The 25,655-nt window shown below is 52.5% G+C and overlaps 10 protein-coding genes across 10 annotated transcripts; 6 read left to right on the forward strand and 4 right to left on the reverse strand.

Annotated features, from left to right (window-relative positions):
* Positions 1-1,624: 1,624 nt before the first annotated feature.
* On the forward strand, positions 1,625-2,131 carry COCCADRAFT_33496 (uncharacterized protein; the record flags this gene model as incomplete). The annotated part of the gene is made up of 1 exon (XM_007710258.1): positions 1,625-2,131. One exon carries the CDS (start codon positions 1,625-1,627, stop codon positions 2,129-2,131), a length of 507 nt encoding a protein of 168 aa, XP_007708448.1.
* A 579-nt stretch (positions 2,132-2,710) lies between these two features.
* Positions 2,711-2,932, forward strand: COCCADRAFT_86244 (uncharacterized protein; the record flags this gene model as incomplete). The annotated part of the gene is made up of 1 exon (XM_007710284.1): positions 2,711-2,932. One exon carries the CDS (start codon positions 2,711-2,713, stop codon positions 2,930-2,932), a length of 222 nt encoding a protein of 73 aa, XP_007708474.1.
* A 109-nt stretch (positions 2,933-3,041) lies between these two features.
* On the forward strand, positions 3,042-5,028 carry COCCADRAFT_23117 (uncharacterized protein; the record flags this gene model as incomplete). Its single annotated transcript, XM_007710239.1, has 4 exons — positions 3,042-3,132; positions 3,183-3,704; positions 3,758-4,839; positions 5,005-5,028. The coding sequence occupies 4 exons, from the start codon at positions 3,042-3,044 to the stop codon at positions 5,026-5,028; spliced, it is 1,719 nt and encodes a 572-aa protein (XP_007708429.1).
* A 106-nt stretch (positions 5,029-5,134) lies between these two features.
* Positions 5,135-6,847, reverse strand: COCCADRAFT_86138 (uncharacterized protein; the record flags this gene model as incomplete). Its single annotated transcript, XM_007710285.1, has 3 exons — positions 5,135-5,621; positions 5,809-6,277; positions 6,346-6,847. The coding sequence occupies 3 exons, from the start codon at positions 6,845-6,847 to the stop codon at positions 5,135-5,137; spliced, it is 1,458 nt and encodes a 485-aa protein (XP_007708475.1).
* Positions 6,848-8,243: 1,396 nt separating this feature from the next.
* Positions 8,244-9,386, reverse strand: COCCADRAFT_33499 (uncharacterized protein; the record flags this gene model as incomplete). Its single annotated transcript, XM_007710259.1, has 3 exons — positions 8,244-8,569; positions 8,666-9,281; positions 9,345-9,386. 3 exons carry the CDS (start codon positions 9,384-9,386, stop codon positions 8,244-8,246), a joined length of 984 nt encoding a protein of 327 aa, XP_007708449.1.
* A 734-nt stretch (positions 9,387-10,120) lies between these two features.
* Positions 10,121-12,078, reverse strand: COCCADRAFT_86055 (glycoside hydrolase family 47 protein; the record flags this gene model as incomplete). The annotated part of the gene is made up of 4 exons (XM_007710286.1): positions 10,121-10,163; positions 10,230-10,496; positions 10,553-11,341; positions 11,396-12,078. 4 exons carry the CDS (start codon positions 12,076-12,078, stop codon positions 10,121-10,123), a joined length of 1,782 nt encoding a protein of 593 aa, XP_007708476.1.
* A 519-nt stretch (positions 12,079-12,597) lies between these two features.
* Positions 12,598-13,460, forward strand: COCCADRAFT_33501 (uncharacterized protein; the record flags this gene model as incomplete). The annotated part of the gene is made up of 2 exons (XM_007710260.1): positions 12,598-12,611; positions 12,677-13,460. The coding sequence occupies 2 exons, from the start codon at positions 12,598-12,600 to the stop codon at positions 13,458-13,460; spliced, it is 798 nt and encodes a 265-aa protein (XP_007708450.1).
* Positions 13,461-14,323: 863 nt separating this feature from the next.
* Positions 14,324-16,792, reverse strand: COCCADRAFT_86150 (uncharacterized protein; the record flags this gene model as incomplete). Its single annotated transcript, XM_007710287.1, has 1 exon — positions 14,324-16,792. The coding sequence occupies one exon, from the start codon at positions 16,790-16,792 to the stop codon at positions 14,324-14,326; it is 2,469 nt and encodes an 822-aa protein (XP_007708477.1).
* A 790-nt stretch (positions 16,793-17,582) lies between these two features.
* Positions 17,583-17,843, forward strand: COCCADRAFT_86178 (uncharacterized protein; the record flags this gene model as incomplete). Its single annotated transcript, XM_007710288.1, has 1 exon — positions 17,583-17,843. A coding segment is annotated over one exon (261 nt), but the record flags the coding sequence as incomplete, so codon positions are not given.
* A 694-nt stretch (positions 17,844-18,537) lies between these two features.
* COCCADRAFT_86069 (glycosyltransferase family 57 protein) lies at positions 18,538-24,955 on the forward strand (the record flags this gene model as incomplete). The annotated part of the gene is made up of 13 exons (XM_007710289.1): positions 18,538-18,614; positions 18,678-18,756; positions 18,819-19,012; positions 19,063-19,559; positions 19,606-19,745; positions 19,794-20,104; positions 20,149-20,236; positions 21,502-21,567; positions 21,624-21,682; positions 21,738-21,770; positions 21,816-22,033; positions 22,086-22,102; positions 22,163-24,955. The coding sequence occupies 13 exons, from the start codon at positions 18,538-18,540 to the stop codon at positions 24,953-24,955; spliced, it is 4,572 nt and encodes a 1,523-aa protein (XP_007708479.1).
* Between the last annotated feature and the right edge of the window lie 700 nt (positions 24,956-25,655).

Below are 25,655 nucleotides of genomic sequence, written 5' to 3' on the forward strand. Positions count from 1 at the left end.
ACCCAGTGCTACCACAACAGTCGAGAACACGGAGAGACGCTGGGGTTGCGGCCAATCACTGCTGCAACAAGCGACCTGTCCTCGACCTCAGCTTACCACATCCGCCACGGCTGCATGGGTGGGGGGGAACAGGGCGTGTCTCTACTCGTCGTGCAGGCAATCCTTCAGCTTCAGACATATATATCTGTGTACATGGCCGGAGGGGAGACATCCAAGGCGTTGTCGCTGTCCGCTGCTCACTGGGTACGAGGAGAGGAATCAGCTATGATGACATGGTCTGGCTCGCCGCATCCATGTACCTAGAGCGAGCGGACGGCGCTATTGAATTTAAGCGCATATAGCTGTGTGCATGTGTACTGGACTGGATGCTTGGATGGATGGATTGATTTACATGGGCTCTCATAGACTACTGACTACTTACTGACTATTGTAAGTAATGACTGTTCGATTCGATCCAGCTTCAGCTCCACCCACCATCCCAAATCCCCCACAGGCGCTCTGGACGCCGGCTGCCCCTCCCTCTCTCTCTTGTCTTGCTCTCCCTCTGTGCGCCGCTCCCAACTGTCGCGTCTGCTTGCGGGGTGCAGCATCTAGTGTGTACTTATGTATAGGGACATGTAGAGTAGGCAAGTATCACAGCATACGCCCCATCCGCCGTCCAACCGCGACCAGCCTCGTGCTTCCAAGCATCCCGCCAGTCTTGTGTTGGCGAAACCCACCTTGGCCCTGCCACTGGCTGGCTTATTTCCCTCGCATGCCCACAACCCAAACAGCCTCCGGGCGGGTCAATGCTGTGCACCGACCGCACAGAACAGACCTCCAAACGGTCGCTTCAACGCCTTGTACCTGCTGCTTGGGGCCAAACAGTCCGCCTGCTCTCTCGTATCTCGGTCCATTACGGGTCCCCATGGCCCACGGCCCACGGCCCACGGCCCACTGAAGTTCTCATCAACACACACGAGCAATTCCGGCTACAAGCCCCTCACCTAGCTTTGTTGTTGTGTCGTCTGCCCGCCAGCGCATGCTTGGTTACTTTACTTGGATGTTGCGAGTCTGCCCATGTCTGCTGTGGGGTCCGTGCCGTTCAACGGGAAACAAGAAACAAGCAAAAAGTCGATGCAGACGGCGAGGCCAAGAATGGTTTTGACTCGAGCCCTGCCTCGTTGAACCAACATCGCCCCCTGCCCCCACGTGACATCACCACGTGTACCGCCCTACACCCAATGCACCCAACCCGCCTGGGATCCGTCACAACATCCATGGCAAGCCCTTGGACATGCCATGCACCATCAAAACCGCCATCGGTCACAGCAACCGGATCGCCTGTTGCAAACACGATGCTGACGCCAGACTTTGGGCCCCAGGCACGTGCGTAATTGCGCTTGCTATAAATGACGAGATAGTTTGGAGCAGTGTTCCATGTGCACCGCCTGTGTCATACGTACACGTCAGTCCGTCTTGCGCTTGGCCAGTTGTTCTCAGAAAACGTCCATGCATCTCCCAGCAACCCTAGAAGTCGAAGCCATGGAGAGGCTTCAGCGGCTCCCGCTGCTCCTCGTCGCCTTCTTGCAATGTCAAGAGATGCACGGCAGCTTCCTCCTCGCGGGCTCCCACGCCCTCAGCGATGAAGTGCCCGTGTCTGCATCATGCATTAGACTACATGCTGCACGACAGACGCCATTATGCTCATCACCGCAGAGAAGCCAAGCACGTCTCGTCGACACAACTCCCCACCGCCCGTGATAGGCTCAGCACTGTTGCAGACCGGCACCATGGACACTCAAGGACTCCACGAGGCGAGCTCAAGACTCAGCCCAGACATGGCCGGCTCCCCATATCGAGGCTGGAGATGAGCGAGGCATGGATGCGAATACGAGCAGTCACTCCAATTCCAGCCATACCGCCACAGCCTGCGAGTTGTACGGATTCGACTTATTCTACAGATTCCATCGATTCTACATATCCTACAGATTCCACAGGCTCTACACGTTGTACAAGCAGCCACCAAGACCATGATAGCCGAGGAGAGAAAAAAGTGCGATGGGGCGTGGTACACACGCGCGAATTCGACCCTCCGCCAGAAGACAATGACGAGCAACCAAGCAACAAGGCCGATGCGAAACCACGATAACAACAACAACAACAGCAGCAGCAGCAGCAGAAGCAGCAGCGGTGAAGAAAGAGTTGAGCAATAGAAGCGGAACATGGCCTTTGGTCCAAAAGGGAAACGACAAGAAGAATCGTGGGGTCATACACTACCAGGCACTCTGCCAGGCCACCCAGACGGTCGGCGAAGAAGCGGGGCGCCCTGTTCAGCTCATCCTTTTCGTACATATGTACGTACATACATGCGCACATCTGTATGTTTTGTCCACTACACTCGTTGACGACACACTACAACTTGGGCTGGTCTGTAATATTGTCCGTACCTGTTGTTGTCAGGCGCGTCTGGTGAGTTTAGTTGGTGATTGGCGCACTCCGGCCCCAATGGCCCACCATTGCCGGATACCGCCTTCCCCGCCCTTGCGCCTTCCCCACAACCCGCTACGCATGTCTTGCTGAGAGCCCACACCACTGCTCCTTATCACCCGTGAACACTTCTGCGCATGGATTGCAGCAGGCCAGGGCATTCGATTCATAATCCATTTGCACTCTTCTTCATTAGGCTTAATATGTCCGAGTGTAGTAAAAACGGGAGCGTAATTGCATAATGACAAAGCACCATGCTGCACAACCTCGGGCGGGAACTGGACGGATATGGGAAGAGGGGAAGCTGTCTGCAAATCACTTTGGCCGAGAATCTCCATGGTATTCCCCACCACTCACTGCGTCATGCCGGTGCTATACCGCTTGCTGGGTTTTTGTAAGCTTTTCGATGGTCATGTCACTCGTCCGCACGGCAGGACAGGCGTTGCGCTGGTTGCACATATAACGTGGCTTGCTTTTTACTCAGCCGAGCGAGCTCGTCTCTTGTATCCCCCCTTTAGACCGCTCAATCCTTCTTCCATCCCCTAATCCTTACATTCTCGAGTACTTTCATCATGGGCGGCTCGCAACCATGGCATCAGGTTCCGGTCCAGAACAAAACCCATACCGATGCTGCAGTTGTCATCATCGGGGCCGGCATCTCTGGTCAGTATCCCAGTCAGACTGCCTGATCGTACTGGGCTAAATATCTAAAGGCATGTGCATGGCTATTGATCTCATCAAACGCAACAAATGCCACAACTTCATCATTGTAGAAAAGAGTTCTAGTGTTGGTGGCACATGGCATGACAACAAATATCCTGGTTGCTGCTGTGATGTCTGGAGCATGCTGTACAGCTACTCGTTTGAGCAAAACCCAGAGTGGACGAGAGAATATCCAGGGCAAGAGGAGATACTCGACTACCTTCGGAATGTAGCACGCAAGTACAACCTGTACAAATACATTCGCTTCAACACCGCCGTCGAGGCTGCGACGTGGGACGACTCCAAAAACCGATGGAGAGTTGACGTCAATGTGATCGGTAGCAAGGATGCTGAGTTTGCCTCTGGATACAGCATCGAGTGCGACTTTCTGGTCTCGGCAGTCGGCCAGCTTAATCAGCCTCGATATCCCGATATACCAGGCCTGCAAGACTTCAAAGGCAAAGTCATGCACTCTGCACGCTGGGATTGGAGCCACACCCTCGAGGGGAAGCGTGTTGGAATCATTGGAAACGGTATGTATCGCAGTGCTCAGTGGTTCGACAAGCTAGCTCAACCAAACAAACAGGTGCAACAGCTGCGCAAATCATACCCGACATTCTGCCTCAGATCTCCTCCTTGACAGTATACCAGCGCTCTCCCAACTGGGTCATTCCACGTCTTGACAGTCCTATCAGCGACTTCAGGCGTGCCCTCCAGCGCTATGTGCCCCCTGTCAGCTGGCGCATTCGCAGCATGATGATGGATTTCCGTGAATCCTTCTATGATGCCGTAAGCAATAACCAAAGCCCCATGGCCAAAGATGTCCGTGCCGCCTGCAAGGGCATGATGGAGAAGCAGATTCCCAACCGGCCTGATCTCTGGGAAAAACTCACTCCAGACTACAACCCAGGCTGCAAACGCGTCATCATATCCGACGACTTTTTTCCCGCTCTCGCGAGCCCAAAGACACAGCTTGAGACCACAAAGATACGCAGGGTTACCGAATCGGGCATTGAACTCGAAGACGGCACACACCACGACCATGACACCATCGTCCTCGCCACGGGCTTCCGTACCCTCGAGTTCCTACACCCCATTCACGTGACCGGGACACAAAACCGCGGCCTCTCCTCCATCTGGAAGGGTGGTGCCTATGCCCTATACGGCACCTCTGTACCCTCACTACCTAATTTTGGTATGTTTTACGGACCCAACACGAACCTAGGCCACAACTCAATCATCCTCATGATCGAGGCCCAGTCGCGCTATCTCAACGCCCTCGTTGCCGCTGTCCTCGACGCCCGCAACCGTGGCAAGCGAATCGGCCTTGTGCCTAACGCCCAGCGCACAAAAGTGTACAATGATGAGCTCCAGCAGAAACTTGCCACGAGCTCGTTTGCGGACCCGAATTGTAGCAGTTGGTACAAGAACAGCGAGGGGCGAATCACGAATAATTGGTCTGGCACGGTGATTGACTATCAGGAGATGATGAGCAAGGTTGACTGGGAGGATTTCGAGGTCACAAGCGTCAAGCCTGTATATAATGGTAATGGTGTAAATGGTAAGGGTGTACATGCTGAAAAGGAGGGTGGAGTAAGAGCCAGCAAGGTCGTCTTTGGGACTGGAAAACAGACGACCAAGATCGGACGTGTGCATGAGGAGTCGTACGTAAGTAACACAACGTTGGTCCTCGGGACCCTGGGAGCAGTGGCTGCAGGAGCTGCAGCATGGATTTATCGAGGAGATCTAGCAAAGAGACTGGGGAAGTGAGAAACTCTTCTTCTTCTTCTTCTTCTTCTTCTTCTTCTTCTTCTTATTCTTTCGGCTATATAGAAATTCAGTATGACCATGTGGTAATTCCTTCATTCTGCCTCATTCAATTCCCTTTTGTTAAACTCCTAGTTACATAAAAAACAGCTTTCCTTCAAGTCACCCTTCTCCCCATTAACAACAACCAACCCTATCAAAACCCCTGCATCCCCCTCCACTTGCCCTCCCACCCTTCAAACCACGGACTCTCCCCCAACGTCTCAGCCTCCCACCCTTCCTCCACCCACCCCTTCGCCACCTGCTCCTCATGCCACGCCCTTAGCACATCCTTGACCACATGCTCCACATGCCACGTCCCCTTGTACTCCATCAACTCCTTTTTCCCCTCTTCCAACACTTTCAACAGTAACCCTGGGACCCGGGGTTCATCCTTGAACTCTTGTACTGGTGTGAACAACGCTTTGAAGTTGAATATCACGGCGCCTGATAGTGGGAGGCGGCGGAGCGTTTGCCAGTCTACGCGCAAGTGGATGTCAGAGAGCGGGAGAAGGGAGGCGGGGAGTTGGTGAGTGCGGTGGGTGAGGAGGGGGGAGGAAGGAGGGGCGTAGAGCGGGGTCTTTATTTCGAGACCCCAGGAGCCGCGTTGGATGGGTTTGTCGGTTGGTTTTTTAGAGAAGTATCTTTTTTTTTCACATTACGTTAGCAAAACATTTCCCCCTTTCCAATCTACTACTCAATTCCATATTGACATTTTCTTTCTTCTCCTTCTTCTGTTCTACTTTCGCTTTTGGGACGGGAAAGGGGATGGGGGGGGGGGGGTTAGATGGAAAAGGAGAGAAGAAAAAAAAGAAGGAGAAACAAACATACCTATCCATTGAAAACGCCATTTTCTCCTTATAATCCGGAATCGGCGCATGAATATCCGCAAGATGCTTGCCCAGCTTCGTCCCTAGATTCCAGCCCAACGCACTGCAAATGACGCCCGCGCGCAGTACATAGCGGCCGCTGCGCTCATCGCGCAGCATGACGGCAAAGTCCTCGGGGACATTGTCGAGCAGCACGTGCAACGGGTGTGTAGCGCAGAGATTGGTTTCAGAGTTCAAGATGCGGTTTTGCAGCATCGACTTGTCGGCGGAGAGGGAGAAGTAGTGCGGGTAGCGGGCGCAGAGGAATTGTACGGCTGTTTCCATGAGTTCTTTGCAGGCGAGCTCGGAGCCCGGGAGGGCGTCGAGGACGTCGGTGCCGTGTTGGGTGAAGAGGGTTTTGCGTTGTTGGATGCGTTCTATGTAGGTGTTTTCGAGCTCGATCCACCAGTCCGGTTGGAGTTTGCTGAGGGCTGGTTGGGTTGGTTCTTAGTAAAGTTCATAGGTGTTTCTTGTTTTTTTTTGTAGGAAGATAACTTACACATGGTTTGGTGGTATGGCCATCGGAACGGTCGATATGGTCGAGGTAGTGCCTTGTTTATGTCAAACTCGGGACATGGGTTTGGAAGTGGTACGCCGCTGAGGGTAGCATAGTCAGGGAAGTTGCCGAGAGCCTTGATCTCTTTGACGGAAAACCCGCAGGGGAGACGTTTTGTGTCGTCGGCTTTCGAGTACGACGTTTCTATTGGCAGCATGTTCTTCGTCCAGTCCTCCGTTGGCTCGTCGAGTTCCTCATCTTTCAAGATCCCGACTAGGGTTGATCGCCGTGATGGTGGGAACGAATCAGAGTAGTCAACTTCGAGAGGAATTTCCGTCTTTTGGCTGGGTGAAAGAGATCTTGGAGGGGTTCTCGCTCCTGATACTCTTCGCCCGCCAGCGCGAAGTCGCTCAAGGAGAATGGTGCGTCTGCTTCGTCGAAGAAGGGCCAAAGCCGAGCCAACGAGGAAAGCCGCACCCAGCAGCAGCAAAAGATTGAACGGCATCTCAGACCACTGATTTCTTGATTTCTTTTTCCTTTGTTCTTTGGTACCGATAATTTTCTCTCCACCTCAGAATACCCGCAAAATGTGGCGGGACAAAGTGATTTGTACGGCCCCAAAGCTGAAATCGTCAAGATAGGCCCAGCCCGTCTACACACTGATAAAACAAACGAAAGCTAGCATGGATCAAGCCAACCGCCTTTCACAGCAAGCAAAACAAGATACAGATTCCTTATCAATGCAACCTGCGGGGCGCCTTCCGCTTAAGTACATGTATTACAAGGTGCCATGCACGACTACCCGGGAAAAGAGCCATCAGCAGGCTGCGATGATACGCAGGCGATCGCATATGGCACATCCTACCCCATGGATGACGACTGCAACTTATAGGTCCGTATCGCCGTGTGCACAGCATCAGCATAATGCTGGTGGGGGTGCCCTCAGCGTAGATCGCTGCGCGAACGCATGAAGCTAACCTGGTCTAGTATCCAAATCCCAATCCTCTTGGCAGAGGAGCGCGCAGATTGAGTTGGCTATCTTTCACTGGCCTACCAATCGATCGAGTTCTCAGTCGAGCCCTGTGCGGTGCATGCTGCGCGGCTGACTTGAGCGCCTTGCCGCTGTCGGCAATGTACAAAGGTTACTATCGGCATTCTAGACTTTCCTTCTACTCGTTGGCATGGAACGACGTGATTGGGGAAGGACGGCATTTGCAGTGCCGTAGTGGTCTGATATCCGGTAGTCAAGGTTAGTGAATTGCTCTGAGCAGTGACATGCATTTGACCAAGTCGGAATAATGTTCCTGCACCATATGAGCCCTTACTGCAATGGGCTTGCATAAAAAAAGTAAGGTTCTTAAGAGAAAAGCAGCAGCATGTGCAATTGACCTTGGATATCTGGCTCGCGTGAAAGTGGACTGATCTCATCGAGTTATCAGAGGGACGATGAGGTAAACGGCTTGGTAGATACAAAAAAGCAACGCTCTGGTTGCTGACCAATTGTCGGGCGATGAGACGCTTCCGGAGCCCGCCAGTGACCCTTGCATGTAGCTAGCCAGATTTTGGGCTATAAGAGAGTACATATGTGAGGATAAAGATGTGGGTGACAGAGTCGATCGTTGCTGTCACGGCTGCCACTAGTAACCGCGCGTGTCATGTACCCCGCACTCAACTAGGCCCGCATCCCACGGAAATGTAAGCATCCAGCCTTCTATGTGGAAGATCCTGTCCTGATTATGACCTCGGTATAGAAGATCGTGGTGATACAAAGAGGAGAAATCGTACAGGTCGACAATATGTGACAAAGCATTGTCGCGCCAGGATCATCGTCACATGAACAAGAATAAGCTTTCGATCGGTACACTACCCATGGTATATTCACCCTCCGCCCAAGAAGGTCTTCACAGCACAGAACTCCAATCCTCACCCTTCATGTACTCCTCCATCGTCGTATACTTGACCTTGACCTCCATATCCCACGGAAAGACAACGTCAGCCCCACCATCAAACCCATACTTGTCAAAGTACTCAAACATGTCTGCAATCTCAAGCCCGTATATCGGTCCCATTGCCTCTTCCATCGCCTTGCGAGGTATAATCTGAAAGACGCATTTAACATTGTTAATGCGACCAAAGATTTCGCACCACTCATTAAACGAAATGAACGAGCCGGCGCCGCTCAGAACAATACCTGGAGGCGATTCGACCAATGCCTTGGTGAAATGGCCTTTTTTGAAACATATTAGCCTCTGCACAAGAGAAAAAAGAACCAAGCCGACGCGAAAAAGAAGAAGAAGAAGAAGAAGAGACGTGAATATCTTACCAGTATCCGCAACCGGATCCGCCATGGGTATCTTCCTCTCCCCACTCATGGGCAAACTAACAACAAACGACCCATCCGCCTGCTTCGTGGGTCTCCCACTAAACGACTTCCAATTACTAGCATAGTACCCCAAGTGCACGAAGCTTGTTTTCGCCAGCAAATCCGGATACGTAGACTTGAGGTAATTCACCGCCTCGGCTTTGGCATCGAAATGCAAGTTCCACTTGATCGTCCCGTTGCTCCACTTCCTCGCTTCGGACAAAGTGGAGAGTACAAAACGGTCGAGTGTGGCTAGATTGGCGGCAGCGGCATCGATGATGGATTTCGCCTGGGATACCTCACGGTCGTATGCTACTTCGTTTGGTGTGCGGTTTTGCGAGGCGGCGAGCTTTTGCGTGGCGGGGTCGTTGAGGTGGCCCCAGAAGTCTGTGCCGCCGAATATTACGTTTGCGCCTTGGAAGGCTCGCTTGAGGGAGCTGACGTCGTCCAGGTTGCCGGGGACGATGTCGACGCCTTGGGATGCCCATTTTTGGGCAGAGGGCTTGGACGGGTCCCGGGCGATGCCACGGACTTTCCATCCGGGCTCGGCGAGGAATACACGGGCGACGGATGAGCCCTGAGATGTTCAGTGTCTTGTGCAACAATGTTGGGGTGGTGGTGGGTTTTAGTTCATACTCACCTGGTTTCCTGTCACGCCGATGACAGCGATTGTCTTTGTCATGATTCTGTGCAGATGGATAGTCGACTCCGGATTAGTTTGCAATTGACAGATGGATAGAGAGTTGGTGAAGTTCGAGACCAAAAGAATTTATATACTGCAACGATTTGTGATCCGGTACTGTTCGTCGACGATCTCATCTCCAAGCTACAGGCCAAGCTGCCATCAAAGAAGAATGTAATCACCAGCAAATTTCTTGGCCAAACTTTACTTGTTATGCACCGGGCATAGTCAGCCTCTCGCGTCGTAAGATAGATGACATCCAGCAAATAGATAGGTGTTTCCTGGGTTTGTTTCTGCACTGTGCTTGAAAGGGCTATCGGCACTGTAGCAGTCGGACAAAAACACCCCCGCATTCCACTGTCTATAGCCAGTCATACCATGGATTTGAAATACAACATCTCGCTGACACAGAACAAGAGGAGGAGTTACTAATAAGCTTTAGGTGTTACTAAGCTGCTAAAGTACAGCTGTCGTACACTAAATCGAATCAGGAAAGTCTTGGCATATACCATGCATTTCTGCGTATCGTGTAACGGCGGGGCAAACAGGCCATTGTCTATGTCTATATGGAATTTCGACTGTAGCGTTCCCCTAATCCTTCTCAGATGTACTTTCCAGATATATTGCTAAGAGGCAAAGCAAAACGTGTTCGCACTCTTATAATCATATATACACATGTACATTGGCTAGATCTCCTTCATATTGTAGGTCATTCACTGAAAATGTTCAGATTATCAAGTCTTTTTTGGACGGCGCAGCGGATGTGCCTCAGTGTTACTATCCAATTGTCAGCATTGTCACAATCAAAATATAGTCGCGGATAGATCAGAGCCCAGTACTTACAAGACGTAATCGTCCAAGCTGACAAGACTCGGCTCGCTAAAAATCAAATAGAAATACTTGAGTGTCTCCGCCATCCAGAAACTCTCGCACTCGTCCAGCTTAAGTGGACCCTGTCCCTTGGGCACAGTCACATCAGCAATAGCCGAGTGGGCAAACTCTGCCATGGTAGCGTTCTCAATGGACTCAAACATACGCCAGGCAGTATCTTGCAGGGCAGTATCGCCGGTGATGCGGTAGAGGATGAAAACCGATTCGATGGCTTCCGGTCTATGTGTTCGTGTTAGATGAAGTTACAAATAAAGGGCAGAGGGCAAACTCCTCACCGTAGTAGAAACCGGGGATCTTCAATCCTTGAAAAGCCTGGCTGAAGCCCTTCTTCCTTGATCACATCCTGAACGTCGTAATGCTGTGCATGCAGCGCACTGGAATATGAGCGTTTAACAGCGTCATGCCATTTTGAAACATCCCAGGCGCAGTCTTCATCGTCAAAGCACGGCACCAGGCTGAACGTCTCGGGCATGATTCCCGTCGGCATAGCTTCGTACGCCCAGGTACAGCCATCTACCAGTTTGCGAGCGATGTCTATGTCTTCAGTGCGATTGAAGATCTTGGCACCAAGGCCAACCATGCCGCCCGCAAAGCATGCCAGATGCTGACCGTCGGGCTCGAGCTTGATTGAGCCTGCAGCACTAATTCGCGCGTTTCCTGGAACCAGAATGTGCTGATTGTGAGGCACCATGGCGCGGAAGAACAAATGCTTCTTGGCTGGCTCAATGGCATTTTCGTACATCTTTCGATACTGATCCGTTGTTCCCCCGAGAAGCAAGTGCTGCTTGGGCAAGTACTCGTACAGCGAGTCCGTCATACCACCCATAGTAAAGGAGCCATGAGAATCAAACTCCTCGCGGAAAGGACTGACAAGGATAGGAAATAGACCAGGTATCTTGGTCCGGCTCTGGTGTTTCTCCAGAAGATTCGCGATGCGTTGTACTGCATCGTGATATTTGAGGTCGCCTGTAATTTGCGAGAGACGGGTAAACTCCAGCGTCAGCGATCCAATCTCCGCACTGAGCGCCTGCGCATCGGCTTCTTGGTGGCCACTCAGAGCAGCGCTGTTGGTCGTTAGTATACAGTTTGGTTGCACACACGAGGCACACAAAGCTTACTTTTCCCAGTCCCACCGTGTCACAGGCATTCTGTTCGGCGTGTCAAACGCGGCGTACAACATATCGCCTAGCTCGACTGCTTTATGCAGCAGTGTAGAATGTTTCCCCTTGCTCAAATCGTGGGCGCTGAGCAGACCGCCGAGATAGCGAATGGTTGTTTCAAACACATTCAGCCGTTGGACAGCCGTAGTGGTGAAATCAATCTTCTTGACTGCATGGACTGCCTCCTCAAATTCTTCGTCTAGCCCCATGATGTACAGTGTATCCAACGCATCCACCAGGGTCGCGGCACGCTGCCCGAAGCCATTCTTGAAGCCTCCTGTCACCGGAGTCACTTCATCCTGCAACCATGCCTGCTGCTTGTAGCCCCGCCACGAATGCATAAAGGCCTTCTTCACCGCCGCCTGTCTCTGCTTTCTCTCTGCCTTGTTGTGCTCCGTCTCGATTCCAAACTCATGTTGTATCCTGGGGATGGCAGCAGGCGAGCCTGTCGGCCACGGCGCCAGTGAGGCGACTGGATGATGCAATGGAACGTTTTTCCATTCTACAGGGTTTGTAATGCGATTTGACGAGGTAAAGGTGGGCGATGGAAGTCCGTTTTGAGCGCCTAGTTGGCGAAAGGCGAGGATGAAGAATGTCGTGGAGACGAACAGTACAATAATGCGTCGAACAATGGGGCTCATGATAGCCAAGGGAAGTCTATGGAGGGAGTCTCATGTAGTGAAAAGGATCAAAATAGGTGTACGATCTAAAAATAAGAGCAAAGTTGAAGTAGTCAAGTGCAACGGCGGTGCCGTAATGGATGCAGATAGCGGCGGGGAAAGCCAGAAGAAGCGGGGAAAGACGAGCTGGAACAATCTCAATAGACAAAAACTCTATAAAAAATATGTAGTGGGCGGCGTTCAAACGCTCAAGATAGGACACCGATGCAGCCAAGATGGGGATGGGAGAGACAGGAGACGCATGGCAGCTGCATGGCCAGGCCAGCCCATGGTTGAGACGACAAGGCTGGAGTGCCGATTCCCGACGCGGTCGCGCGTCCCCCGACCCTGAAGCTAGCAGGGGGTGGTGCAAGACAGCCGCCCATGCGCCGATCCCCAAACCACCGGCTCCGTCATGTCCGGCCTCTCACCAGCCGCGGTGCCTGAGAATATATCGCCCGACCTGCAATCTTTTTTTTTAATTTTTCCTCCGCTTCCACGATGAAGTACAGCGGGTAAGCAAAAGCCTTCTAGCTATCTACCCAAACTCTCAATTGAAACCACAACTAAACAAAAGCAGGCTCTACTTCATCTCCAACCCCTCCACAAGCGTCGAGGCCGCCCTCTCCACCGTAAACACCCTCACCCAAAGCATAGAGTCGAGCTTCCAAACCGCCACCCGACAACCACCATGGTCCCTCTCCTACCGCGCATTCCGCGACGTGATACCCCCAGGGTACCAGGCGCCCGTCGGTGCAGACGGTAAACCAGCGCCATACCCGCATTCGTACCAGCACATGCTGCACCTCTCCACCCTCGCTCCAAACAGAGCATACATCTACGCGCAGCCAGCCGCACAACCTGCGACAACCGCTTCGATACCGCTGCGCCAGCAAGACGCGCACGCCTCGATGCTACGGAACCAGTCTTCGGCGCTCTGGGCACAGCGCCATGTACTCTCCGTGCGCGACGGGACGTCCTACACCGCGGGCCTCTGCACCATCCAGCTCGGCGAACTACGCGCCACACGCGAGGGACCTCAGTCCGGCGCAATGCTCTCTCCCGGCATAGTCTTCTGTATTACCACCGTCGTCGGTGCAGAAGACGCAGACGAGGGACCTGACGCTGCGTACTCGGCTGTGGAGAACGGGGCACCGCTGGATGCAGGCGAGCAGAACGATATTGATTTCGAGTATGCACAGGCGGTCATTCGTGAGTGCTGGAATCGCATCAAGGAAGGGAAGGATCTAGGGCGTTCGGAAGTTAAGGAGTTCATGATGGTGCCTAGGGCTGAGGTCAAGAGGGAGAAGCAGCGCGAGCAGGCTGTGCATATGTGGTGTGATGCGTTGAGAATCCGGGGCTGAGGTTTTTTCAACTCGGTCACCCTCTTATCTTCCTTTTTTTGGGGGGAAGTGTTCTTTGGACGGGATAGAGCAGCACTCGGTGTCTCACCTTTACATATATGGGTTATGCGAAACGTTCCACCGTCGGCATGCTGCGTGGACTATGTCCAAGTAGCCGGTTACTCAGTAGGGATCGTCAAAAGACTAGCTTAGAGATACGCATATATTCTAATCAAGAAAGCATGTATACGACAAGAGTCTTCTCATGGCATCTCAATACACAAAAGCCTCATCTAGATAATGTTGGTGTTCTGTTTTTGAGTGAGCAAAGTCACGCTTAATTCATGTGAAAGGGAAAGGATCTTGCACATGTATTCAGCACTCATCACTAAACAAGAGCATTACACACACTTGAGCTTTTACAAAATTCAATTGCCAACATCACTGGCGAACTCCAGCCTAGACACTCATGTCGACCCTGTGCTAGTCTCATGCCCCTACACCTATTTGTCCCTAGGTATCCCTACAGGTATCTAAACTACAAACATGAACAAAAACATGTCAAGCCATGAAGAAAAAAAGAAGAAGAATCAAAGAAAGAAAGAAGAAAAGAAAGAGAAAGCGAAGGTGGTAAGGTCAAGTATTAAGGCAAAGAACGCGCATGTTCAAATTACAACACATAGTTGAAGAGTCAGATCCTGGATAGATCAATAGAGCGACGCCCTTTCCGCGAGTACCCTAGGTTCAAAAAGATTTGCAAAAAGAAAGAAAGGAGAAGGGAGGTAAGTGGTGAGTGGTAACCAACAGGTTGACGTCGTAGATTTGAATCGGATGTCGCTAATGTGAACATGACATTTGCGAGTATCCAAAATGGCAATGGGCGCTTACTGCGCACCAACCTCCTCTTCAGCCCATCCAGGCAAGCCACCATCACCTTGAATCGCAAGGCCGTAACCACCGTTGCCGCTGCCAAATCCACCAATGCCCGAACTCAGACTACCAAATGATCCTTGTTGAGGAGCTTGGGTCTGAGGCATAGAGTGGTTGAAAGGCCCTTGGGTGAAAGCGGGAAGGCTTACAGCGCGCGAGTGCTGACCACGAGAGTTAAGGTTCGAGGGCGCAAGAAGACCGCCAACAGTGGTTGTTCCTGAGCCACCAGCAGATGTACCATTGATCAGGCTAAAGCTTGAGGTACTCTGGTGAGAGCTGTGCGAGTGGTGAGGCTGAGATGTGTTCAAGTCAGCACCGTAGAAGGCAGCTTGGGGCGACTGGAACGACTGCTGCTGTTGCTGCTGGTTCTGCTGCTGCTGCTGCATGTTGGCCTCTACCTGTTGCTGTTGAGCCTGTTGTTGCTGGGCCTGGAGATACATCATCAACGGGTTGTTGTTGCTGCTCGCATTCAGAATATTGCCCGAAGCAGGAGCTTGAACAGAGGGAAACTGTCCATTGGTGCTCTGACCAGAGCCAGGAGCGCCAGAGCCAGTGGGTGAGACCGACGCACCAGCACGGCTGGGGTGCAGACCGTTGATGGGTGAAGGCGACTGGAGACCATCACTGCCGGCTTGCTGAGACTGTGATTGCTGGTTGGTCATCTGGCGGGGAGGGTTGCCGCATCGGTCCTTGCCGAAGTTGACCTTGAACCGCTTGTACTCCTCGCGGCCTCGGATGGCCTCGATAGCCTTGATGGCGTTGGCGATGTTGGTGAAGTTGACAAAGGCACAGCTCTTCTCGCGCAGGGTGTTGACCAACTCAATCTCGCCGTACTCGGAGAAATCCTGCCTCAGACGGTCTTCAGTCCAAGACTCGTCGAGGTTACCAACATACACGTTGCGGGAAGCACCGCCGCTGACGGCAAGGGCAATGGCTGGGGGAAGAGCGCCAGAGTGCTTGCCCCATCCAATCTTCAGACGGCGGTTGTGGATCATTAAACCTTGTAGGTTGCTGAGAGCGTAAAAGGACGCTGCAGAAGTGGGATCGATGAATGTAACGAAGCAAATGTGCTTGTCAGGAATGTACCTGATGTGGTGAAGAAGGCCGCCGCGCACGACGTTGCAAATCTCTTCGATGGTGGTCTCCGGGTGGATATTGCCTAGGTAGACAGTTCGGTTACCCAGGTTGTTTACACCACCAGCAGAGGTTGCTACTGCAGCCGCAGCTACGGACTGCTGGGCGAGGGCGTTGGAAATCATATCACGGTCCGCGCCGTTCAAAACGTGTGCATATCCAGGTGCAATGCCCAAGTACTGAGCAGCGTTCTGCTGCTGCGTCTTGGAAACATATGCGCAGCGATCCTTGCCGTAGTATACACGCCTAGGAGCCTGCCACTTGGGCTCCTGGGGAAGCTGGGAAACAGCCTTGATGGCGTTGCCAATCGACAAGAAGTGAACGAAACCAATAGCCTTTTCTCGGACAATCTTGACAGTGTCAATGGGTCCGAACTTACTGAGATCCTCGCGGAGCTCATCCTCGGTAACATCCTCTGGCAAGTTGCCCAAGTAGACGTTACGAGAAGCGCCGGACTGCTGTACTGCCAAGGCCACAGATGTGGGTACCTGCGAAGGCTTTCCCCACCCGATCTTGATGTCCTGACCCCTGATGGAGAGCTTTTTCAAGATGGCATCAGAGTGAAAGTGCGTAGCAGAGCTGCTATCCAAGAACGAGATGAAGGCACAGTTCTTATCAGGAAGAAGCCTGACAGACTCGATCTGGCCACTCCTGACATGACCCAAAATTTCCTCCGCAGATGTCTCTGGGGGAATGTTGCCCAAGTAGACGGTCCTGCTGGTTCCAGAGACTAGGCCAGGGGCAATTGGCATGGAGGAACCGAGGCCACCAAGGCCCTGCGCACCGAAACCAGAAAAGCCTCCAGTGGGAGACTGTGGGCCACCGAAAAAGCCGCTTGTAGGAGAAACCATGTTTTGGTACAGCTGGGGCGAGAGAGGCTGCTGCAGAGGGCTACCAACGTGGTTAGACTGGTGGTTCTGCTGCTGCGATTGGTTCTGGCTCGCGAACTGGGCAAAATTCTGGAATTGTGGGGACGCAAACGCAGAGGGAGAACCGGGCTGGAAAGGGCTGCCGAGAAGCAACTGCGAAGGCAGCAGAGGGGTGAAGTTCATGTCGAAACCGGTTCCGGGAGTCTGCAAATCAGCGCCATTCTGGTTGCCCGGGGCAAGTCTGCCAGTGTTGATGGACATGTTGTTGGCCCTCTCCGGGTGCCTGTCACCGTAGCCGGGCTGGTTGGTAGCAAAGGCACCGTGGGAGAAGCCGTGATGGCCTCCATTGACCTGCCTGGGGAAACCAGTCTGAAGACGGGGACCGCTAGGCGCGGTAGGGGCACCGTCGTGTTGCTGCATATCAAGAAGGTGCGGGGGCAGGCTGAAGCTGTCCCGCGGGTTTTGAGATAGAACCGCCGTGGTGAAGATGTATTACTGCGCCCGGGACTCGTTGGACCGGACGACGAAATATGTATGGCAGAAGGGGAAGGTGCAACCGGTTGCAGGATGGTCGCTAGAGGTGCGAAGTATGATGCTGTATTACAATAAGTAAGAAGCGATCTGGGGGAGCGAGGTTAGTCTGACATGGCGCAGAAGCGAAAGGAGGCGAGGAGACGCACTGGGGAAGGCACAATGGCGGCGAGTGCTGTGGACCAGACCAGGCAAAGACTGGATGGGTTGCAGGAAAGCCGAGTGCACAGGCACAGGTTCGCGGCGGCGGGCGAGCGAGGCGACACGGTCGAGGTAAAGATGGAAGGCCAATGGCAGCAGCGGGGGGGTGAAAGGCAATTAAATGCTGTGGCCGAGAGCTGGCGAAGAAGAAACCCGCGTGGCTTGTGTTGATACGTGCACCAAACGATAGGACAAGGACAAGAAGGAAGGGCAAAGAAGCGCGCCTTGTGCAAGAGCGTAAGAGCGTCGATGCGGGGGAGAAGAGGAGGTAATGAATGAAGGGATCGAAGAAGAGGGATGCGACCTGACACGGTGGGGAGGAGAGAGCAGGAGGAGGTCGGTGAGAAATGCTCACTAGCAGGGTCCATTAGGAGGCAGGCGCAAATGAGGCCTCCAAAAGCGGACGGCTAGCGCTCTGCTTATTTTAAACGCGCAGGCCCGCCACTGAATCGGACAATGCCACCCTCGACACCAGGCGCCGCCCTGCCGTGGGGTGGGTGTACGTGTACCAGTGTTTAGTGAATGCGTGTTTGTGTCAATGTCAGTCAGTGCCAGTCGGCCAGTTCAGTTGGCCGCGGGCGTTGGGTGGAATGGCTCGCGTGCCGTCGACGAGGACGTGTGTACCATGTCTCTTGCTCGGAGCGTTTTTGCCTCGAGCAGATGCGGCCAGCGGGTAATTGCAGACGTGCAGCGCTGGTCCCTGACTAGACGGACCACGCTGATACATGCTCTGCAGTAGTAACGGTACTTGGTAGCCAAGTTTCCTACCTAAGTACATACACCACCACTCCACATGGTGCAATGCCGCTGCATCGTGGGTGCGCGCCACACTCATAGTAGATGCTATAGTGCTGCTTTGCCGTGCTATGCCATGCCCTGCCCTGCCATGTTACCCACCGCCAGCGCCAGCGGGTCCAGATCAAATTGCGGCTCCAGTCTCCAGCATACTTTGCCAAACACCTGCAACCCCCTCCCCTTAGTGCCGGGGGGGAACGAACAGGTATGCGAGGCAAGAAACCGCTCACGTGGAGCATTTCGCACCCAGGGGAACAAAGACGGAGCGGAGCCTATGCCGTGTGTCAAACGTCAGACACCATTATGCGAAACTGTCAGCGCCGCCTGCCAGCCACTCTCTCCCCTGGCGCCCGTTCACGTTTGCATTGTGGTCGAATCCGCTTTTGCTTCTTCGCCCGTTTGCCCTCGTCGCGCCAGTCGCCGACGTGGGTGTGTGTAGTTCCAAAACACAGGCACTTGCCCTGCTGCTCTTGTCTTGGTATGCTTGCTCCTACCCCAAGTACTCCAAGTACTCACTTACAACCACCGCCGTTCTACGACCGGGGTTCGCCCGTAAGCGAGCACGTGACTCTGACTACGATCCTCAACTTAATCTGTGCTTTCTGTCCATTGTGCCCTCACCCGCTGTCAGTCTCGCCATGGCAGAGCTGTATCCGTCGCTTGCCCAGTGCGCCGTCGTGGCCACGGCGCTCAAGGTGCTACTGTTTCCTGCATAGTACGTCTGCCGCACCACACACCCAACGCCTCAACCCTCTCCATGCTGACCTTTTTTCGGCAGCAAGTCGACCGACTTTGAGGTCCACCGCAATTGGCTAGCTCTAACCCACTCCCTGCCCATCAAAGAGTGGTACTATGAAGTCAGACTACCATGTCCAATCACACCCATTGCCCCCTCATCAACCTCTAACCGCACAAACAGAAAACTTCGGAATGGACCCTTGACTATCCGCCCTTCTTCGCCTACTTTGAGTGGCTCTTGTCTCAAGCCGCCCCATATGCTGACGCTGGCTTGCTCAACGTGAAAGACCTGGGCTATGACAGCTGGCAGACCATTTACTTCCAGCGCACTACCGTCATCCTCACTGAACTGGTTCTCGTCTACGCTTTGCATCTGTACCGCCATCCCCCCCTGCGTGACACACACCGTGCTAAGTCTGTTTCAGCTATGTGAAGACGTCAAAGTCCAAAGTCACAGCCCATGCTGCTGCTCTCTCAGTTCTCTTGTCTCCAGGACTCTTGATCATCGACCACATCCATTTCCAGTATAATGGCTTTCTCTACGGTATCCTGGTATTGTCAATGGTCCTTGCACGCAACAGCTCTACGCTTCTGCTATCTGGCCTTCTCTTTGCTGCCCTCCTGTGCTTCAAGCACATCTATCTCTATCTCGCCCCGGCCTATTTTGTCTATCTCCTACGTGTTTATTGTCTGGGTAATCACTCATCGTTTCCCTACTTCAACATCCAGTTCTTCAACTGTGTCAAACTAGGAGTCGGCATCATTACGGTATTCGCAGCAGCCTTTGGTCCGTTCGCACTATGGGGTCAGCTGGCGCAAGTAGTCAGTCGCCTGTTCCCCTTCTCCCGCGGATTGTGTCACGCCTACTGGGCGCCAAACGTTTGGGCAATGTATTCCTTTACGGACCGGGTGCTGATCTACTGTAAAAACAATCTCCATCCTTTACTTGACAACACTAACGCTGACAGTGGCACCACGGCTCGGACTGCATGTCGACCAGGAGGCAGTGAATAGCGTAACGCGAGGTCTAGTTGGAGACACCTCCTTTGCTGTGCTGCCCGACATAGTTCCATTGACTTGCTTCCTCCTCACGCTCGGAGCGCAGATAGTATGCACGCTGCCACTCCACAAAGACGACCCAACTAACATCCTTCAGCCTGTTCTTCTCCGACTCCTCTTCAAGCCTACCTGGGAAGCCTTTGTCGGCGCCGTCACGCTCTGTGGCTACGCATCGTTTCTCTTCGGCTGGCACGTCCACGAAAAGGCAATTCTGCTTGTCATTATTCCCTTCAGTCTGATAGCGCTCCAAGATCGCAGATATTATGGGGCTTTTCGGCCCTTGGCTGTTGCCGGTCACGTGTCGTTGTTCCCGCTACTGTTCACTGCAGCCGAGTTTCCCGTCAAGACGGTTTATACCATCTTTTGGCTTGTCTTATTTCTGATTGCCTTTGACCGGCTAGCTCCAGCGTAGGCAACCCCTGATATTTTCCAAGTAGACGCTAACCTGTTAGATCACCCAAACCTCGCATATTTCTGCTCGATCGGTTCTCTTTGCTCTACATAACGCTTTCGATACCTTTGATTGCGTATTGCTCACTTGTTCACGGCCTTGTATTCGGGTCCCGTTATGAGTTCCTACCGCTCATGTTTACGAGCTCTTACTCTGCCATCGGTGTAGTTGGTAGCTGGGTTGGCTTCTTGGTAGTGTACTTTGACTTATAAGCCGAAATCCATATAGGCTATTTTTATATTGTTAATCGTGCTCTTTGCCGCCCATTTTCTGTGTCAGTCACCGATATCATTCAAGTAACTTTGTCTAGTCGACATGCCAGCTCGTTTTCATTCCAACATATACCACATCAAGTCAGATAAGCCTGCAGGAAACAAGGTTTTTGGAGGATTAGCTTCCGAGAGGTGTCCACTTCGACATTCTAAGCGCTCAACAGCTTCAAATATTATACTTGGTGAGCAGGAGGAGACAAACGTACATGTCAAGGGCAAAGTAGGGTAGGGCATCCCGTCAAGTCATTTTGAGATTGCGCTGTCTTTCAGAATATACGCCTCTCTGGTTGTACGTGGTTCAGTAAGGCCGTGTGTGACTAGAGGCGGGTATAACGATGGCGTGTCCCAGCAAGTGGGTCAGCCTGCCCAAGGGTTTGCTTAAGGTGGCTCGCGGCATGGAGCATCTCCATGGCCGGCCTTCACTGCCACTTGATAATGAGAAATTCTTTGGCGTGCCATTATAAATGGGCGCATGTATGCTGCAGTCTGGTTGTCCTCGTTTTGACGACGAGAATGAGTCCAAATACGTCGATATCGTGATGGTGGTGGGGTGCGTAGCTTCGGGGCGTAGGTGGTAGGGTGCGAAGACGGTCCTTACCGCATCTAGTATGGCACCTCGCGCCAAGGGACTATGGGCTTCTCCTACTACCTTCCACTCACTTTTGTTCCCATTGACTGCCCTCCGACTGCTGCTGTCCACCCTCTCGCCCGCCTGACCAACAATCGCGCCCCAACCTCTTGCCGGCAGCCTCGAACCTCTCAGACGCGCTTTCGGAACTGGAAGACGCGTCTCGGAACGCTTTTCGGACCACCGAAGAGTGCGACAGCAATTTGTGAACATCGTTTTCTGACGCGTGAAAAGCACAGAGTCGCACAGTCGCTCGTGGAGGGGCGATTGCTTCCACTTCTTTGTACATTGTACCCCGCAAAGCACAACCTACGCGCTCCGACCATCGCGACGCTTCCGAAGTTTGCGACGCGGTACACTAGAGGCCGAGAGCCCTACATGAGCTGTTGCTCACTTCAAGATGGTACATACTAGGTCGCAGCATACAAACGAACATCTGCTGAGAATTGTTTAGGTTCTCTTCAAGCGCAAACCCGTCAAGCTTGAACCCCGGCCCAAAAATCTCGACGATAATGCCGAAGTGCGTCACATAACTGGATGAAGCCCAAGAGCATACATGCTAAGACTATTGGTTAGGTGTGGCATATCGAGCAGACTGGAGAGGTTTTTGTCGACTATGAGCGCTACCTCGAACGGTAAGAAATTCACGGAAATGACGTCAGGCACAAGGACGTTACTAACACAATCTAGGCTGGACTTCTACCAACAGGCAAGAGAACCACAGTTCCAACAATTGGGCGCAAAACAGCTAATCGGATTGTAGCGAAGCTTCACATGCCAGGCGACTGGGCATTCCGGTTACACTTATTTCGAGGCCCAAGAGAGCGAGGTAGGCTCCACGTCAATAATCGTCAAGGCCGACGAGGAGGTAACATCCGTGCAGACGGAAGCTTCCAAAGAGATCAATAGCATCTTCCCTGATAGCTTGAAGTCTCCTGTTCTTCACTATGTCCAGTTTCAGGATCACGAGCGCATAGACGACCTAGGTAAGTTCAGGCTCCATATTTGCAGGTGATATTTCGCTAACAAACCTTGAAGTAAATGACGTTTACGATGTAAGCTGCTTGCATCTCCAAACAAGCAACGGAGACTGTGATACTGATTCATTTTTGTAGCATTTCAAGGAGCAATTCATGCTGCATGACCGTGTATCTATCGAGGGAGATAATCCACGCCGATTTGGTACAATCACTCAGATTACAGATAACAGTCGAATGCACAGTATGTTCACTGGCCAATCGATGGACGATAACATCCGGACGTACACTTACGTAATCACCATGGAAGACACTGGGGAAAACGTGACAAAGTACAAAGCTTCAGACCTCCACCGAGACAAGAAAACTTTCTCAAAGCTTCTTCTAAAGGCCTTTCTTCGTAATGCCCTCAAACGTGAGGACTGGCTCAAAGCCCCATGGATGGTCAAAGACAGTTTAGCCAAGCGCTATGATATTCCAACCAAGATCCCCGATAATAAGACACGGGAGGCTATAATCGCTGCTAGAAAGGCTGCTCACGGCATACCTAACGGCGCCACACAGGCGGTTCAACAGCCGTACCCACCGCACGTATCAAACGGTCACAGTTCGCACATAAATGGCCAACGGCCACCTCTTCCTCCCGGACCAGGCCAGCCCACATTCGTCAACTTCTCTTCAAATGCACCTCCCTACCCCCAACAAAATCTGCCCCATCCTTTTGTGGCTCTGAATGGCCCTCCACCGCAGTACTTGTTCAATGCGCCGCCGATGTACAATAACGGGCCACAGCCTATCCAGACCTTTGGACAGCCACAGCAGGTATTATCCAATCTCCCGGCGCATCTAACTCCCCATCTGATGCAGATGCCTCCACAGGGAAATGGTCATCCAGTCAATTTTCCATTTCAAACCACATTTCCTCATCAACAGGCCCCCAGACCCTCGACTGTTGCACAGCCGCAACAAGCACCTCCACCAGCTCGCCCTGTCGAATACATCAAGTACCCATGCGAAGATCTCGAAATCAAGCATCCCCGTCTTCAAGTAAACAGGCCACCTTTGAAGTTCTTCTCTGATGATGTACCCGATGGAGTCGAGCCTCCACCTGAGGAAAAGAAGACGGGTATTCTGATGAAGAGCATTGGCCCATTGCTATGCATTTGGGAAACGCTCAACGTCCATGACACAGTCTACATGCTCGACTCTTTCACGTTCGACGACTTCGTCGATGCCATGCGCTTTTCACACGAAACAGTTGAGTGTGAACTGTTTGTTGAGATGCACTGTGCTATATTGAAGCAAATCATTAGCGAGTCAGGTAAAATTCAGAGTTCCTTGCCAAACATGGATGACGACTCGTCGGATGAGGAGTCCAGCAGCGAGTCAACCCCGACTCCTGAGCCTGAGCCACCAGTTAGGACTACCCGCAGCAGCTTGAGGAAGTCGGGTGCCGCACAGCTACTTGCAAAACAACGCACGCCCACACCCGAACCACCGAAGGAGATTCATAAGGCTGCAGAATTTGTCGCAGAATTTGACTGGATCGAACAGTGCAAGGTGCGCAACTTCACCGAGGGCGGATGGCAGTCCATCATCGTAGCCTTACTCCATCGTCTTTCGTTTGACCCTGCCAGGAAGGAGGCTTGTGATGAGATTCTTGCGCAATTGGTCCCGCCAGAGGAGGAAGAACCCACTACCCTCACCATTGCCGAGAATTACAACAACCTGGATGTCAATCTCCGCATCTCGGCACTTGAGATGCTTCTCAGCTTGACTGTTGGCACCGAGAACTTCCGAGATCAACTCACTGCCGCCGCTCAGGAGATGACTCGTCTGCGGAAAGAGAAGATTGAGTATCAGCGCAAGAGGAAGGAACTAGCCGATGAGCTCTGCAAGCTGGACTTGGAGCGAAAGATCCATCTGCCTGATAACACTCCCGCATCGCCTACTGATGCCAAGGCGAGCGAAGAAGCAGACGTATCCATGGTCAGTGCTAATGAGGACACCAAAGACGCGGTTGCTGCCGAAACCAACGATGAAGATGATACCACTGCTTCCAAAACAAGAACTCGTCCATCAAACAAGAACAAGCGCAAGGCTGCCGCCGAAGATGCCCGCAAAGAGAAGGTGAAGAAGGCAAAGGCCGAGGCCGAGAGGAACAAGAAACAAAAGGAATGGGAAAAGCTTCTAGCGGCGATCGAGAGAAAGAAGGATGAACTCAAGGACTGCGAGGCCAACATCAACGAACTTGATGATGACCTCCGTGAGACCTTGGTGCACCGCAGCAAGATTCTTGGCAAGGATCGATTCCTCAACAAGTACTACTGGTTTGAACACAATGGCATGCCGTTTGGTGGTGTCCCGAACAGTTCTACTGCTGAGTATGGCTACGCCAATGGGCGAATCTGGGTACAGGGTCCTAGCGAGTATGAACTGGGTCCGAATCTGGAGGAGCCTGCCCTCACTCAAGACATGGAGCGTTTCGGTTACACTGTCCCTCAGCGCAAAGAGCGCGAGGAAGGTTCTACGCATCTCTCAACGGCTACTGAGTGGGGATACTACGATGACCCCGAAGACATTGACAAGCTGTTAGCCTGGCTAGATGAGCGCGGATTACGGGAACGTGCGCTGCGTAAAGAGCTGCAGGCTTTCCGTGATCGCATTGCAAAGTACATGCTGAAGATGCAGCAACATCTACAAGAATCAAACAAGCCTGAGGAGGAGGAAGAAGAGGACGAAAACAAGCCCCGGGTGTCGACGCGAAACAAGACCCAGGCCGACGAGGCCCCCAAGGATCGTTGTCTCCACTGGACCAACAGCATCATGCGCGACGAGTTTGGTTACAACCACTTCGAGGAGTATGAGCCACCTAAGAAGGGCAAAGCGAAGACTGCAAAAGCGAACAAGGCTAAGGGCCGTGGACGCTAATGTCTAGGTGCAACAAGCATACGCAAGAAGTTGAACATGGTGAAAAAAAAACCCCGTGAACTTGCTCCAAAACCATAGCGGCAAGATCTACACATTCTTGCAGGTCTTTCATCACGATCAAGCCCGAAAGCGCCACATTGGAAGGTTGAAATACCTGCGTATATTTACGAATGACGAAACAGCATATTCTGGCGAATTTCGGAGCGTTGATACCAAGAGCAATGACGCTCAGAGTACGGTACATGCATTTCAAGGCGTTTGATAGGATATGGCATGGCGCTGGAGTGGTCGACTGGAAGTTTCGGCCTCGATTCACTGGGTATGCCATGGTATGCATTGGGTGGTTATCTTGGAATTGCGCTTTCTGTCCTGACTTGACAGTACTATATGCAGCTATATGGTGTTTTATCACTGCAACAAGCGGCCGAACAATGTACTTTTGTGAGACAAAGAAAACTATTCACTTTTCAACTGTGCGTGCAATACTCGGTGTCATGCTGAAGGCTGTTTGGTGATTGATCCTAGAGCGCAATCATGGCGCGCGCATGTGATGTATCGACCGGTTTGGACTAGCGCGTCATCGCCGGGCGACAACCGATCCGAGGCTTTCAACAACACGCGCGTCTATCCCCATCTGGATTCATTCCTTGCAAGCAACCGGGCATCGGCAATATTGATATCACGTTCCGGGCGACCTTGG

This window comes from Bipolaris zeicola (genome assembly GCF_000523435.1).
Source record: "Bipolaris zeicola 26-R-13 unplaced genomic scaffold scaffold_16, whole genome shotgun sequence".
Taxonomy (NCBI): Eukaryota; Fungi; Ascomycota; class Dothideomycetes; order Pleosporales; family Pleosporaceae; genus Bipolaris; species Bipolaris zeicola.